At 42.4% G+C, this 16,394-nt stretch overlaps 1 protein-coding gene across 5 annotated transcripts in view; it reads left to right on the top strand.

Moving 5' to 3' along the window:
• Window positions 1-16,394, top strand: part of LOC121281050 (rho GTPase-activating protein 26-like) — a 256,436-nt gene that overhangs the window by 96,433 nt on the left and 143,609 nt on the right. For all 5 annotated transcript variants that reach the window (XM_041193653.1, XM_041193651.1, XM_041193652.1 and 2 more), the window contains exons 5-7: window positions 559-660; window positions 4,252-4,362; window positions 6,209-6,313. In XM_041193653.1, the coding sequence (XP_041049587.1) occupies window positions 559-660; window positions 4,252-4,362; window positions 6,209-6,313 (318 nt within the window). The remainder of the gene's footprint in view (window positions 1-558; window positions 661-4,251; window positions 4,363-6,208; window positions 6,314-16,394) is intronic.

The raw sequence follows: 16,394 nt of genomic DNA, 5'->3' as shown, positions 1-16,394 counted from the left end.
ACAATAAAACTTTCCCCCCAAGTCAGTTTAAACTGCACTTTCAAACTACGTTGTCCAACCTTTGGCCCACCATTTGTTAGAATACTTCTGCAGGCATCAATTTGCCTGCGCACTCCTTCATCTGCATCTTTTGATTCCCTTGTTGAACCTTCATTATCTCTAATTCCTGACATTCCTCCTCATGTGGCCCCAATCATTGCTTCCTCGAATTAAAAGAATACAGATGTATCTAACCTATTCTGAAATGTTGATATGGTCTCCTCTTTAATAAACAACTCATATGCTTTATGTAGTTTCATAATTCTGTTAAATGAAGAAAAGTTTCTCAGGCTCTCTACCTTAAATCTTACAGTATGGCCCCTTATTCTGGTTAACACTGGAAACAGTCTAATTTTATGTGCCATGGACATACATTTATAATTAAACTGCTCTATCAAATCTTCTTGTGCTGTCCTTTCCTGACAAAAATAATGAACTGCATGTTCTTGCTTGGTTACCTGAAGGTGATCCATTATTAAATTAAGAGGTTTTATTGGCTCCTATTTTTCTTTTGTTTAGGAAGCAAAGAAGAAATATGATAAGGAAACAGAAAAGTATTGCAGTGTGCTAGAAAAGCATTTAAATCTGTCATCAAAGAAAAAGGATTCTCATCTTCAAGAGGTAATTATTTTTCCCCAGTATTTTACTAAATTTGATAAAACTGATTTTAAATCTAGAATCTTGTAATAGTTTTGCTTTTCATCAACCTAGTTTAATACTGTAAGATTCATAACTGACAATCTTGTCTCCATTCTTTGTGATCTGGCATAATGTGCCAGATCTGTTTAACCAAGCAACATTATTGTCCAATTCTGTACCTGGTAAGACAGACTCATGCAAGTGAACAATTAATGATTTAACAAGTTCTAGTACACACTACCATGAAAGCAGGATTATGTTCTCTCTCTCTTTTCAGGTGCCATGACCTCAACATGATAAAAATTGTATTTGACCTGCAGAATGGGACATAGACCAATGCAGATTGTCTGTGGTTCCCACTGAACTAAATCCATTTCTCCCAAGGTTTTTGAGCGTACAAAGCTTTGACTCATTCTCATTTCATTTGTTTTATCCTGTTTCTGTTTGAAATACTTATTAATGATCATCTTCAGTTTATTGGGTGCTGCTATCAGCAGCTAGCATTTAATTTTGATAAAGTAAAATTCCTGATTTGAAGATATTGGTAAAAAAGCACATTTTTCATCATTAAACATTTGCTTAACTGTCATTCCTCAAGTATCCTCAACAGTGTTAGTTTAGCACACAAGTTCTTGTTTATGTATCAGAAACTGTCAAATCATGAACATTATAGTCATAGCAAAACTTGATTCAATTTAGATTTCCTGTGTTCAAAGTTTTTCTTTATTTCTACTTTATTGGTGATGCTACTATCTGATGCTCGTGAAAATGTTCCTGCACTAAGATTACTTATGGTTTTCTCAAAGTGCTTAGTAACTCCGTTGAATCTCAAATGACTTTTCTGAAATTTTGTATGATATTGCGCAGGTGGATCTAGACACGTCTTTTCAATGTAGACTAATACAGCATGATCAACCAGGGTCATTCCACCTATTTACACCATGCTGATTTGAGGCTGCTAAGCGGGAGAAGGATACAGGCTGAATAAAATTGAATAGGGCACTGGGGTGTGTAGATAGTACAATTAAATATAAAACTGAAAGTACAATTCTTATCTTGTACAAGGCCTTGGCATATTTGCATCTTGAAAACTGCCTAGTGTTCACCCTTCATGTGGTGGGAAAACTTGTCACTACCTTTGATAGAATTGAATGACCTGTGTACATGCAAATTGTGAGTAGAATCTCGCTTTCAGTGTTAAGAAGGTGACAATTATGTTTAATGTTTTTTCAAGCTGGTGCAAAGTTTCAGGGACCACTTGCTGCTCAGATTGGCTTCCCAAGCAACCTGGCCAATTGGAAAGGATTTGATTCTTTTCTCTATTTTAAAGGACTCAGTTATATTCCCTCAAATACTACCCTTGTCTGTACACTCTCATAATACAGGTAAATGTACTTCATTATCTTACCAAAACTAGAGCAAGAAGCCCTAGTTCCCAAATCCTGTCCTGAAATGTAAGGGTTTTTAAATTAGGTATAAATTGTGACCCTACGCTGGAACTTTTCCAGTGTCCCAATACCTCCACCTCCAACTCTGTGAGGGGTGAACACTAGGAGATGCAATTATGCCAAAGCCTCGTACAAGGTAAGAATTGAACTTTTAGTTTTATACTTAGCTATAATATTTACACACCCCATGTCCTATACAATTTTAAAAGAACCCCTTGACCTGTATCCATCTCCCACTTAGCAGCCTCAAATCCGCATGGTGTAAATAGCTGGAATAACCCTGGTTGATCATGCTGTATTGGTCTACTTTGAAAGACGTGTCTAGATCCATCTGTGCAATTTCATTTCATCTAAGGTCCTAACCGCCACCCTCAACCCCAACCCCGGCCATGCTCATCAACATGTAAACTTGTGTACTGTTGCCCTAATACCTTCTTCATTGCTATTAATAAAGATAAAGAGCAATGGACTTTGCAGCACAACAGCAACTTACAACACTAACATCCCAAGGTACTTCACTGGAGCATTATCAAACAAAATTTGACATCAAAGCATATATAAGAACAGGTGACAATAATCTTAGAGGTAATTTTTAAGAGTGTCTTTGAGGAGAGGGACATAAAATCCTCTAGGGAAGAAATTTCAGAGCTCAGGGGTCATTCCCCCCCTCCCCCTCTGGACCCCATTCCCCAGCCCCAACTCCAAACTCCTTCCCACTCCAGACCCTCCAGTCCTACCACTCTGCATGTTCTGGTAGCGAAGATTATTTTAGATTGACTAATTGATGACATTTTGAAATATTGAGACATTTCGTCGAACTGTTAAGTACCTTACTTTTATGAGATCATTCATCCTCTAGCAGCACTGGGTGGCTGTCCTCTTTTGCGGGGCATTGGCGCTGACCACAACTGCCACCACCTCCGAAGCCGGATTAGTGAGGTTACTGCCCATTCTGCAGCCAGAGCGGGGTAGAAGACATCACAGCGAGATACCAATGGGCCCAAAAGGTGCTTGAGGGAAAAGTCATTGAACCTGGGGGCTGCAGTCTTTTTACCTTTCTTCTTTGCAGTGGTCATGTGCTGGAAGCACTGAGAGGCATGCGTGTGGCTGGACTTTAAATATGGTGCCCAGCGTGATGAAGCGGCGAGGTGATGACGTGGCGGGCGATTGAGAGCCTGCCCACCATGGAAATAGCATGTTTTCTGGGAATGCATAGTTAATGCAGCAGGTTTGGGATGAGATGTTTTACCGGCCCGTTACCGTACTCAGTGCAAATCTGGGACAATTCCGCCCATAATAACTAGACGGTCTCTTTTGTGATGATGTTGACTGAGGGACAAATATTGACCTGGACATCGGGGATAGCTGAGACTATGTGGTGATGATAATTCATGTCACATGCCAAGAGACAGTGTCTTATAATCATTTATTAAATTAACTAACACAAAATACAATTGGCCACATCTGGATTCCCAATTAGCCCACTAATATCGCTTAGAATTTCATCTGTAATAGTTTTGCAAAATTCACTTAATCTGCTTATGTTCCTTTGTAACTTGTTCCTCCCATCTGAACAACTTATTATGCCTCCTAACTTAGTGTCATCTGCAAACGTGGGTATACAACTCTCCTTTCCTCCACCTAGGTTATTAATATATATATAGATCCCAGGGAACACTATTTTACACATACCACCAATCAGAAAATTGACCCTTTCCCCTACTTTCCTACCTCAGAAACAATTACAAGATTTTCTCTAGTTCTGTGTACTTTCAATTTTAGGTCCATCATCCCCTATATGCTGTGATAGAAATTGCCTCAAAAAATGCAGCAAGATTAGTTTTACTTGACTCTCTATCAGCTGACATTTGTCTAAGTGCTCTGTCACTGTCACTGATGATAGAGTCGTAAAACTTCTCTACAACTGATAATTTAACAGATTGTAGTCAACTGATTTCTCTCATCCTCCTTTCTTAGGTAAAGGGGTGATTTTACATTTAGAATCCAGTCCTAAACCTATTGACTCTACTTTGCTGTTGGTAACTAAATTGCTGTTGGCTTCTTTTCTGTATTGGATGCTGATGTCTCTTTTGGTTTCTAGAAATACTTTTGCTTTGACTTACAGGCAGATAGTCAGGTTGATGTCGTTCGACAGCATTTCTACGAAGTGTCACTGGAATACGTATTCAGAGTGCACGAGGTGCAAGAACGAAAGATGTTTGAGTTTGTGGAACCAGTAGGTGAACGTTTTAAATCAAACTGGCGAGTAGTACTGATTGCAGGTTTAGTATATCTCTTAAATAACTGTGCTCAGGGCCCCGACTGGTCCACGATTCCAAAGCTATAGAATTTCTCCACCCACCAGTTATTTGATTCAAATGAGTGTTCCAAATTTGAATGTTATTTTGCACCATGTTAATCCACATGTTTCATACATAGCGTGTTAGCTTTTCTATAGATAAAAGCAAAAAACTGCTGGAAATCCAAAACAAAAATACCTGGAAAAACTCAGCAGGTCTGACAGCATCTGCGGAGAGGAACACAGTTAACGTTTCGAGTCCATATGACCCTTCAACAGAACTAAGTAAAAATAGAAAAGAGGTGAACTATAAGCTGGTTGAGGGGGGTGGGACAAGTAGAGCTGGATAGAGATAAAAACAAAAAACTGTGGATGCTGGAAATCCAAAACAAAAACAGAATTACCTGGAAAAACTCAGCAGGTCTGGCAGCATCGGTGGAGAAGAAAAGAGTTGACGTTTCGAGTCCTCATGACCCTTCAACAGAACTGTTCTGATGCTGCCAGACCTGCTGAGTTTTTCCAGGTAATTCTGTTTTTGTTTTAGAGCTGGATAGAGGGCCAGTGATAGGTGGAGATAGCCAAAAGATCTCTTAGACAAAAGGACAAAAACGTGTTGAAGGTGGTGATATTATCTAAGGAATGTGCTAATAGGTGACATTAAGGGTAGAAAGCAGAACGAGCAAGGTACAGATAGCCCTAGTGTGGGTGGGGTGGGGGGAAGGGATCGAAATAGGCTGAAAGGTAGAGATAAAACAATGGATGGAAAAACATTTTAAAATAATAGAAATAGGTGGGAAAAGAAAAATCTATATAAATTATTGGAAAAAAGGGGGATCGGAAAGGGGGTGGGGATGGAGGAGTGAGTTCATGATCTAAAATTGTTGAACTCAATATTCAGTCCGGAAGGCTGTAAAGTGCCCATTCGGAAGATGAGGTGCTGTTCCTCCAGTTTGCGTTGAGCTTCACTGGAACATTGCAGCAGGCGAAGGACGGACATGTGGGTATGAGAGCAGGGTGGAGTGTTGAAATGGCAAGCAACAGGGAGGTCTGGGTCATGCTTGCGGATAGACCGAAGGTGTTCCGCAAAGCGGTCACCCAGTCTGCGTTTGGTCTCTCCAAGGCAGAGGAAACCTCATTGGGAGCAACGAATGCAATAGACTAAATTGAGGGAAGTGCAAGTGAAATGCTGCTTCACTTGAAAGGAGTGTTCGGGCTCTTGGACGGTGAGGAGAGGGGAAGTAAAGGGGCAGGTGTTGCACCTTCTGTGGTTGCATGGGAAGGTGCCGTGGGAGGGGGTTGAGGTGTAGGGGGTGATGGAGGAGTGGACCAGAGTGTCCCGGAGGGAACGATCCCTGCGGAATGCAGCCAGAGGGGTGAAAGGAAGATGTGTTTGGTGGTGGCATCATACTGGAGTTGGCGGAAATGGCGGAGGATGATCCTTTGAATGTGGAAGCTAGTGGGGTGATAAGTGAGGACAAGGGGGACCCTATCATGTTTCTGGGAGGGAGAGGTTTTCTACTCTGTTATCAAATCTTATTGATTTTGAGATCCATAGTGTGCAGATACTGTCTATCCAGCTTTTGAGCATTTGGTGCTCTGTTCAGTCTCTCTGATTGCATGCAATTTTAAATAGAAACATTTTCAATTATGTTTTTTGTGCTGTAATGTGCTATTGAATTGAGGGCACATAGTTAAATGTGACATTAACTTGCTGGAGCATGACATTTGATGAAGGCAAAAGTTCATGGTTTATGACCCTGCCTTACTTGGTGTTGTTTTACAGTTGCTTGCATTCTTACAAGGACTCTTCACATTTTATCATCATGGGTATGAATTGGCAAAAGACTTTGGACACTTTAAAACCCAGCTTCAGATCAGCATTCAGAATGTAAGTAAAGGGGTAAATTTACCCCGCCCACAAAAAAGTTAGAGAAAATTGCTGCAATGAATTTTTGCGTATAGTTGGTGTAATGTTTATTAATTCTTTGCACACTTGTGCACACAGTTCAAAAGAATAAGAGGCCATCAAAATAAATGAAAGTAAAAAGAGGAAATTGTTCTTTTTAAATCTTTGTTATTTGGGGTAGGATTTTTACCTCATTGGGCAGGCGCAGCAGTCAGGCCCGAGAGCGGCTGTGAAACCAACCGCCGCCCACGGTTTCACACTAGCTCGCCAATTAACAGCCAGCCAGCGTGAAAGGCATGCTCACAGCCTCAGCGCTGCTGGGTGGGGGCGGGAGGAGCATGAGCGCTAAAGTCTGCGCATGTGCAGGGAAGCATGCACTGAAAGCTCCCCGAAGGCACAGAGCTGCCTCAGAGCCATAGATTTTTAACATTAAAAGTAAAGAATGGAAAAATAAGGAAAACATGGCCCCTCATGTGACTCTATCACATCACCAGGGACAAGTTACAAATGAGTTTTAAAAGTTTTTTTAAAAATCACTGGTCGAAACCACATCCTGCCCGTGGATGAGGTTTTGCACAAAATGCAAAGGCCTATTCACCTGCCCACCAACCGAATGGTTGGACAGGCAGCAAAAAATTTGATTTAATTAATTGATTAAAGGTCTTAACAGGCCACTTAATTGTCGGTGGGCGTGCTGCCACCTCTCGCGTGCACCTGCCAAGCGAAATATCAAGAGATTGCTCGATGACATTGGGATGCTCGCCTGACGTCATTGTACACTATTTTGCTGTCGCTCGGGTTGGGCGTCTGCCCACCCGATGAGGGAAAAATTCTGCCCTTGGGGATGCTGCCTACCAAAATAATAAACAAGCTTCAACAAATGCTTTATTTTTTCACATGCCACAAGAACTTTCTGTCTAATGGTCAGGAAAGGAAACCCCAAACTATCCCTCTGCATAAATTATTCACTGCAATATAATGTGGTGTAGCAGAGTGACCCTACATGGCTTAATTTGTTTCCTATCTTAAGTGATTAAAAATCTAGCCAGATTTCATCAGTGTGTTCTTTGGTGTTTTACAACTAAGCAATCTCCTCTTATCATTGACACGTTCAAAGTTGATTTACCTTTGTCATCTAAAATGCATTCTTTCATTCCCATATTGTGCAAGTTCAATTAGAATACTTATGGACCGAGATGGGAAGAGTGCACAGTTAGTTCTAGCCCCACTTCTCCACAAGTCATAACAATAGTTTAAATGTTTAATTCACCCACAAAACTGGCCAGTTGCTTACCTTTGATCTGTTACTCCCATCATAAAAAGACTAACCAGGCTTCTTTCAGTAAACACGAAGAAATAATTGATTTATTATAAAACAAGCTACTTTTTAAAACAAGTTAATAAAATGGTTAACATACAAGTTGTACTTTAGAAGTGAAATGATTTTTTTTCCCCTTTTTAAAAAACAGATATTCAAACTGTTCACACACAAACCCAAAACAGGACAGAATAAACAGTCTCCTGCACAAGCTGGAGGATGGGAATGTTTCCTTTTAAGAGGGTAAAATTCGAAGAGATCTCGACACTGTCGATCTAACAGAATTCAACAAATGGCCACAATAGGCCTGGAATCTCTTTCAGATGGATTTGTTCGTGAAACCCTGTCCTTGATGACTCTTACTTATCCATTCTTTTGAGAGTTTATAAAGTTGTGATGAGTTATCCTGATGCGACGTTTCTGAGCGAGCTTTAACACAAAGGTGGGGCAGAGAGAGTATTTATCCTGCACGGCTTTTTTTTTAATTCATTCACAGGATGTGGGCTTCACTAGCTGTGCCAGCATTTATCGCCCATCCCTAGTTGCCCTTGAGAAGGTGATGGTGAGCTGCCTTCTTGAACCGCTGCAGTCCATGTGGTGTAGGTATACCCACAGTGCTGTTAGGAAGGGAGTTCCAGGATTTTGACCTAGCAACAGTGAAGGAATGGCAATATATTTCCAACTCAGGATGGTGAGTGATTTGAAGGGGATCTTCCAGATGGTGGTATTCTCATCTATCTGCTGCCCTTGTCCTAGAAGTTAATAGTCATGGGTTTGGAAGGTGCTGTCTAAGGAGCCTTGGTGAATCCCTGCAGTGCATCGTGTAGATGGTACACACAACTGCTACTTGACGTCGGTGGCGGAGGGAGTGAATATTTGTGGATGTGGTGCCAATCAAGTGGGCTGCTTTGTCCTGGCTGGTGTCAAGCTTCTTGAGTCTTGTTGGAGCTGCATTCATCCAAGCAAGTGGGGAGTATTCCATCACACTCCTGACTTGTGCCTTGTAGATGGTGAATAGGCTTTGGGGAGCCAGGAGGTGAGTTACTTGCTGCACGATTCCTAGCCTCTGACCTGCTCTTGTAGCCACAGTATTTATATGGCTAGTCTAGTTCAGTTGCTGGTCAGTGGTAACCCCCAGGATGTTGATGGTGGGGGATTCAATGATGGTAATGCCATTGAACGTCAAGGGGTGATGATTCGATTCTCTCTTGTTGAAGATGGTCATTGCCTGGCACATGTGTAGCACGAATATTACTTGCCACTTGCCAGCACAAGCCTGGATATTGTCCAGATCTTGCTGCATTTGGACATGGGCTGCTTCAGTATCTGAGGAGTCGCGAATAATCCTGAACATTGCGCAATCATCAGCGAACATCCCTACTTCTGACCTTATGAGCGAAGGAAGGTCATTGATGAAGTAGCTGAAGATGGTTGGGCTGAGGACACTACCCTGAGGAATTCCTGCAGTAGTGTCCTGGAGCTGAGATGACTGACCTCCAACAACCATAACCATCTTTCTTTGTGCTAGGTATGACTCCACCAGTGGAGAGTTTTCCTTCGATTCCCATTGACTCCTGTTTTGCTAGGGCTCCTTGATGCCACACTCGGTCAAATGCTGCCTTGATGAAGGGCAGTCACTCTCACCTCACCTCACCTCGTGAGTTCAGCCCTTTTGCCCATGTTTGAACTAAGGCTGTAATGAGCTCAGGAACTGAGTCACCCTGGCGGAACACAAACTAAGCATCAGTGAATAGGTTATTCCTAAGCAAGTTCTGCTTGATAGCACTATTGATGACCCCTTCCATTACTTTGATGATCGAGAGTAGGCTGATGGGGTGGTAATTGACGGGGTTGGATTTGCCCTGTTTTTTGTGTACAGGACATACCTGGGCAATTTTCCACATAGCTGGGTAGATGTCAGTGTTGTAGCTGTGCTGGAACAGCTTGGCTAGGGGTATGGCAAGTCCCGGAGCACAAGAATTCAGTAGTATTGCTGGAATATTGTCAGGGCCTGTAGCCTTTGCACTATTCTTGATATCACGTGGAGTGAATCGAATTGGCTGAATACTGGCACCAGTGATGCTGGGGACCACCAGAGGAGTCATCCACTCGGCACTTCTAGCTGAAGATTGTAGCAAATGCTTCAGCCTTCTCTTTTGTACTGATGTGCTGGACACCCCCATCATTGAGGATGGGGATATTTGTGGAGCCTCCTCCTCCAGTGAGTTGCTTAATTGTCCACCATCATTCATGACTGGAGTGGTTGAACTGCAGAGCTTAGAACTGATCCGTTGGTTGTGGGATTGCTTAGTTCTGTCTATCACTTGCTGCTTATGTTGTTTGGTATGCAAGTAGTCCTGTTTTATAGCTTCACCAGGTTGACACCTCATTTTTAGGTATGCCTGTGCTGCTCCTGGCATGCCCTCCTACATCCTTCTTTGAATCAAGTTTGATCCCCTGGCTTGCTGTTAATGGTAGAGTGGGGGATATGTCAGGCCATGAGGTTACAGATTGTGCTCGAATACAATTCTGCTGCTGCTGATGGCCAACAGCGCTTCATGGATGCCCAGTCTTGAGGTCCTAGATCTGTTCGAAATCTATGCCACGGTGGTAGTGCCACACAACATGATGGAGAGTAATCTCGATGGGAAGGCAGGACTTTGTCTTGACAAGGACTGTGCGGTGGTCACTCCTACCGATACTGTAATGGACAGATGCATCTGCGGCAGGCAGGTTGATGAGGATGAGGTCAAGTATTCCTTTCCCACTTGTTGGTTCCTGCACTATCTGCCACTGACCCAATCTAGCAGGTGTGTCCTTTAGGACTTGGCCGGCTTAGTTAGTAGTGGTGCTACCGAGCCACTCTTGGTGATAGACATTGATATCCCCCACCCAGAGTACATTCTGTGCCCTTGCCACCCTCAGTGCTTCCTCCAAGTGGTGTTCAACATGGAGGAGCAATGATTCATCAGCTGAGGGAGGGCGATAAATTGTAATCAGCAGGAGCTTTCCTTGCCCATGTTTGACCCTATGCCATGAGACTTCATCATGTCCCTGTTGATGTTGAGGACTCCCAGGGCAACTCCCTTCCGACTGTATACCACTGTGCTTCCGCCTCTGCTGGGTCTGTTCAGCCGGTGGAACAGGACATACCCAAGGATGGTGATGGTGGTGTCTGGGACATTTTCTGTAATTCATCCTCACTGAATCATATCTATGTCAGGTTGTTGCTTGACCAGTCTGTGAGACAGCTTTCCCAATTTTGTCACTAGCCCCCAGATGGTGCCCTAAGGCACGCACATACACACCCCTTCTAGCTGAAAGTTTTTAAAGACTAAGATGTTCAGAGAAAACTTCACTCAGGTGTTTTCAACCAATCGGCAAGAGTCTTTACCTTGGCAACAGTAATTCTTTTGTTTTGATATCCAGTTGAGGTTACCACTGGACAAGCCTGATCCCAGGGTGGAACCCAGCTTGATAGATCCTAACTTTTATTTGTTTGTTTAGATATGTGGATAGGGCGACTGAACAGAGTCACCAGAGTCAGCTAATGAACTTTTTAAAAAAGCATAAAACATTTATTAAACAAGAAAAGATGGACTATGTTACAATTCTCCTTCATCCACAAGTATACCTTTACAGATATAAACAGATTTATAAGGATAACGAAGTTACAAAAGTTATCTTATACTCTAATGTTCACAATAAGTACACCGTCCATTGTAAACCAATAGGCGACCTATGGTCAGGCATACCGCACTCTGAAACCAAGTGACAGATGTCACCCCAGACAGATGCTATGGATCCCTCCTCAACTCTCCCCAGATGTTCGTCACACCGTGAGCCAACCGGTCTCATTGTGCTCTGTCTTTCACTTGAGGGTTCTAATCTCCACCCTCCAAGAATTCGCCTTGGAATTTTTTCTCAAACCAACGCTTTCTCTCAGATGCCTTCCTTCCACACATTTCTCGCACCAATTCAGCTGTCAACAGTACATCACTGCTTCATATGCCCATAGCAAAGGGTTACAGCCATTCAGCCCTCTCTTTGGACCTTCTGTCCTCTTGCTTTAAATCTGTTGCCTTTAAGCTTGAAGCTTAGAGCCTTTCTTTATTTTCATGTCCACAGAACAGGACCTTTTCCAGGTCCCTGTCCTTCCTTTGACTGGAAGGTCTTCTTGAGACTTTCTCCTGTTTCTCTCCCCTGGATTTTGGAGATTTTCTTCTTTAGCTTGGGACTTGCTATCTGTCCCCTTTGCTCCAGCATTTCCTGGCAAATACTTTCAAAACTAACTGAACTTAAACACCTTCCAAATCAAACTGCTGTTTCTAGTTTCTTCTGTGTGTGTCTGTGGGAGGGACCAGCCTCTCTGAACCACTGTTGTTAGGGAACAGCTCAGTTTGTCTACTGTTGTTTGTTGAATTTAGTTGCAATAGTCGTACAGCTCTCATTAGAAATACAGGCACCTTTTAAAGTGAAACTAAAACTCAATCTGACCTTTTCTCAATACACAAATACAGAAATACAAATCAGACTTAAACATTGAAGCTAAAACTCATTCCTAACATCCACAAATACAAATATAACTTACTTAAGCTATCTCTATTTCCTAACAGTTTGCTAACTTAGATATACAAAGTATCTCTTCCCTCTCCAGGTGTTCCCTGCTGGGCATCTATTTTGACCTATGATTTCTTGGAAAATGGCATAGTTACAGCCCAAATTAATATTGCAACTTTTAAAAATAACTCAGGAGGAAGAATGTCCAAAATACACTGTCCTTCAAATTTTCCAAAAATGGGTTCCTCACATGTCTCCACCCATAAGGAATAAAATGCCATTTTCAAATGCATTTCATTACAAAGCATATAGGAAAACAAAAACGACATGTATATAAAAATTTTAAACACGAACTCGTCTATTCTCATTCACTCCTTATACAGAATCTCTGTCTAGGTTCTGATCTTTTGATTTCTATATTATACTAACAAACATTACGTTCTCGATAATGTTTCAGCAATTACGTTATCTTTTCCAGCAACATGGACAACCTTCAAGTTAGAAGGCTGTAGAAACAAACTCCATCGAAACTCTCTGGCATTCTGAGGCTTAAATGTTTCTGTAAGGCCAGTAATAATTTAGGGTTTCCTTTTCTATGGCAGAATATATTTTTGATGCTGATTTAACTTTTTTAAAAAGTATCCCACTGACATTTTTATGCCTGATTCATCATCTTGTCATAAGACTGCACCCACCCCCAAGTCGTTGGCATCGATTGCCACCTTGAAGGTTTTAGTGAAGCTAGGGGCAGCTAGCACCAGTTCATGAGTTAAAATTGCCTTCAACCTCTCACTGTCTCCTTCATCTTCCACTCTCCTTACTAGCTGACATACCTGCTCCTTCCCACCCTGCTCCCAACGATGCTATTGTTTTAACATATTGATGTGACATAGCCAATTGTTTTTCCTGCGATCTGGAGTGTCTACCAAATAATTTACTTTATTAACCCTCTTTACTACCTTGTGTGGACCAATGAACTGTGCTTTGAGAGGATCTTCCTGTAAAGGCAATAACACTAATACTTCTTCCCCTCATTGAAATGTTTGGGCCTCAGTTTTTATCTGCCCATTCCTTCACTTTTGTTTGAGAAACTTTAAGATGTTCTTGAGCCACTTTGCAGGCTCCTGTGAGCTGTTCTTGGAATATGGACACATAGGGGAGGATTTTTTCCCTCGTCTGGCGGAGGATGGGTGGGGGAGGTTGGGAAGCCGACCGCAGCCCACAATTGGGGCTGGACCGCGATCTCATGTTGGTGGGCCAATTAAGGCCTGCCCAGCATGAAAGGCAAGCAGCAGTGCTCAGTGCTGCCTGTGTTGGGGGTGGGTGAGGAGGGCGAGTGCGAACTTCACGCATGCGCACGGGTGTGCGCTGCAAAAAGCTCCATGAGGCACAGAGCGGGAGATGAACGTTTTTCAAAATAAAAAATAAAGACCTCTGAAATGTTATAAAACATGTCCCCTCATCCCTCATGTGACTGTCATATGAGCAGGGACATGTTATAAATGAAATTTAAAAATGTTTATTTTTATTTGCTGTTGGAAACCTCATCCTGCCCGTGGATGAGATTTCCTAAAAAATGCAAAGGCCTGGCCTTTTTGCCTGCCCGCCAACCATGAGGTTGGATGGGCAGCGAAAAATTTCTTTTATTTACCTTTTTAATGATCTTAATAGGCCCTTCAATTGTCACAGGGTGTGCCACCGACTCCAGCGTGCACCCACAAACTGAAATATCGTGCCAGTGCGTGATGACGTTGGGACCCTCACCCAACATCATCACATGTCACCTTACGCTCGGCCAGGTCGGGCACGCACCTGCCTGATGAGCTAAAAATGCTTCCCATAGTCTACTACACAGGATTCGTCCCTCTGTCTTGAAAACTTTTCTTTGATTAATTTCAGAGGACCGCTTACCTCATCTATAGATGAATTCAAAATGACTATGGCCGGGATTTTTCGGCCCCATCGCGGGTGAGGCTGTGCCCCAGCCAGAAGCTCATTGACATGTGGGAGGACCAGAAGATTGCAGCGGTGGGCGGGTGTGGAAAACCTCACCGTAAAATCGGTAGATTCATTCGGTGAATGTCTGGTGGCAAATAAAACAAAGTCCAGTCTTTTGTCCTAATTGTGGGGATATTCATGACGATATGCTTTCATCATTGTTTTGAGAGTTTGATGGTACCTCTCTGAAGCTCCCATCTGTGGATGGGATGCCATGGACTTTAACTATTTTATACCCAAAAATATTAGACATAAAATTGGAACCTTGATCTAACTGGATCTCTATTGGTAATCCATATCTAGTTAAAAAAAATTGGGTTAACTTCTCTACCACGACCTTAGCTGTAATCATTCTCAAAGAGGCAGCCTCAAGAAATCGAGTTGTCATATCCATAATAGTAAGGAGATACTGGTGTCCCGCTTTCATTTTCGGTAACCGTCACACACAGTCTACTAACACCCTACTAAATGGTTCTCCTAAAACTGGTATGGGAATTAAAGATGCTGGTTTGATTGCAAGTTGTGGTTTTCCCACCATCTGGCACAAATGGCATGTTTTATAAAATTGCACCATGTCCTTGTGAAGACCTGGCTAGTAAAAATGTTGACTTACATGTGCTTAGGTCTTTCGTCTGCATGTCCTGCCATAGGAATCTCATGAGCTATCCTTAATATTTACTGATGATATTTGGGCAGCACCACTACCTGATGAACCACCGTCCACCCTTTGTCTGCATGTCTATGAGGTCTCCACTTGCTCATCAGAATCCCATGTTTAATATAGCAGCATTCCGGAATCCCTTCTGCTTCACCTTCAGTTTGAGCTGATTGTGACACTTTACTTAACCTTGGATCAACTTCCTGAACCTCAATCAGAGATGACTTACTGAACATTTCCTTCAGAATGTCCAAATCCGCAAAGCAAGTTTCAGATAGCCAAATATCTGTTTGCAGTGCCAATTTTACCTCTGACAATGGAACTTGTTTAGCCATTGCTCTGGTCACTACACAAGAAGGAAAAATTCCTGGAACCTTTTCCTGCAACTGTTCTGTCTCCTTGACTTTACTTGGTCTTTCCATAACTACAGGAGAAGCTACTTTCACTCCGGCCAAGTTATTTCTGAGCAGTAAGTCAGCTCTGTCTATAGGCAAACTGAACAACTCCACTGTTAGCATTCCAGGCATTAGGTCACACTCCAGGTGCACCCAATGCAAAGGTACATACAAATATATGAATTGGAAGCAGGAGGTGGTCACTCGGCCCCTTGAGTCTGTTCCGCCATTCAATAAGATCATGGCTGATCTGAAAGCAACCTCAACCCCATGTTCCTGCCTACCCTGATAACTTTTCACCCCCTTCTTAATCAAGAATCTTATCTAGCTCGATCTTAAAAATATTCAAAGACTCTGCTTCCCCCACCTTTTCAGGAAGAGAGTTCCAAAACATTTCTCCTCATGCTGAGTCTTAAATGAGCGACCTCTTATTTTTAAACAGTGACCCCCTAGTTCTAGATTCTCCCACAACAGGAAACATCCTCTCCATATCCACCCTGTCAAGACCCCTCAGGATCTTAATGGTTTCAATTAGGTCATCTCTTACTCTTCTAAATTCTAGTGGATACAAGCCTAACCTGTCCAGCCTTCCCTCATAAGACAACCTGCCCATTCTTGGTATGAATCTAGTAAACCTTCTGTGAACTGCTCCTAACACATTTACATCTCTCTTTAAATAAGGAGACCAGCACTGCACACAATACTTCAGATGTGGTCTCACCAATGCCCTGTACAACTGAAGCATAACCTCCCTACTTTTGTAATCAATTCCCTTTACAATAAATGATAACATTCTATTAGCTTTCTCAACTACCTGCTGTACTTGCATATTAATGTTTTGTGATTCACGCACTAGGATACCCAGATCCCTCCGAATCTCAGAGCTCTGCAATCTCTCACTATTTAGATAATAAGCTTCCTTTTTATTCTTCCTGCCAAAATGAACGATTTCACATTTTCCCAAATTTTACTCCACTTGCCAGATCTTTGCCCACTAACTTAACCTATCTATGTCACTTTGTAGCCTCCTTACATCCTCTTCACAGTTTACTTACCTACCTACCTTTGTGTTGTCAGCAAACTTAGCAACCATTCCTTCAACCAAGTCATTTATATAAATTGTAAAAAGTTGAG

This window comes from Carcharodon carcharias, chromosome 8 (genome assembly GCF_017639515.1).
Source record: "Carcharodon carcharias isolate sCarCar2 chromosome 8, sCarCar2.pri, whole genome shotgun sequence".
In the NCBI taxonomy this organism is placed as follows: domain Eukaryota; kingdom Metazoa; phylum Chordata; class Chondrichthyes; order Lamniformes; family Lamnidae; genus Carcharodon; species Carcharodon carcharias.
The sequence above is the reverse complement of the archived record's forward strand: the minus strand, read 5'-3'. Positions and strand labels throughout refer to the sequence as shown.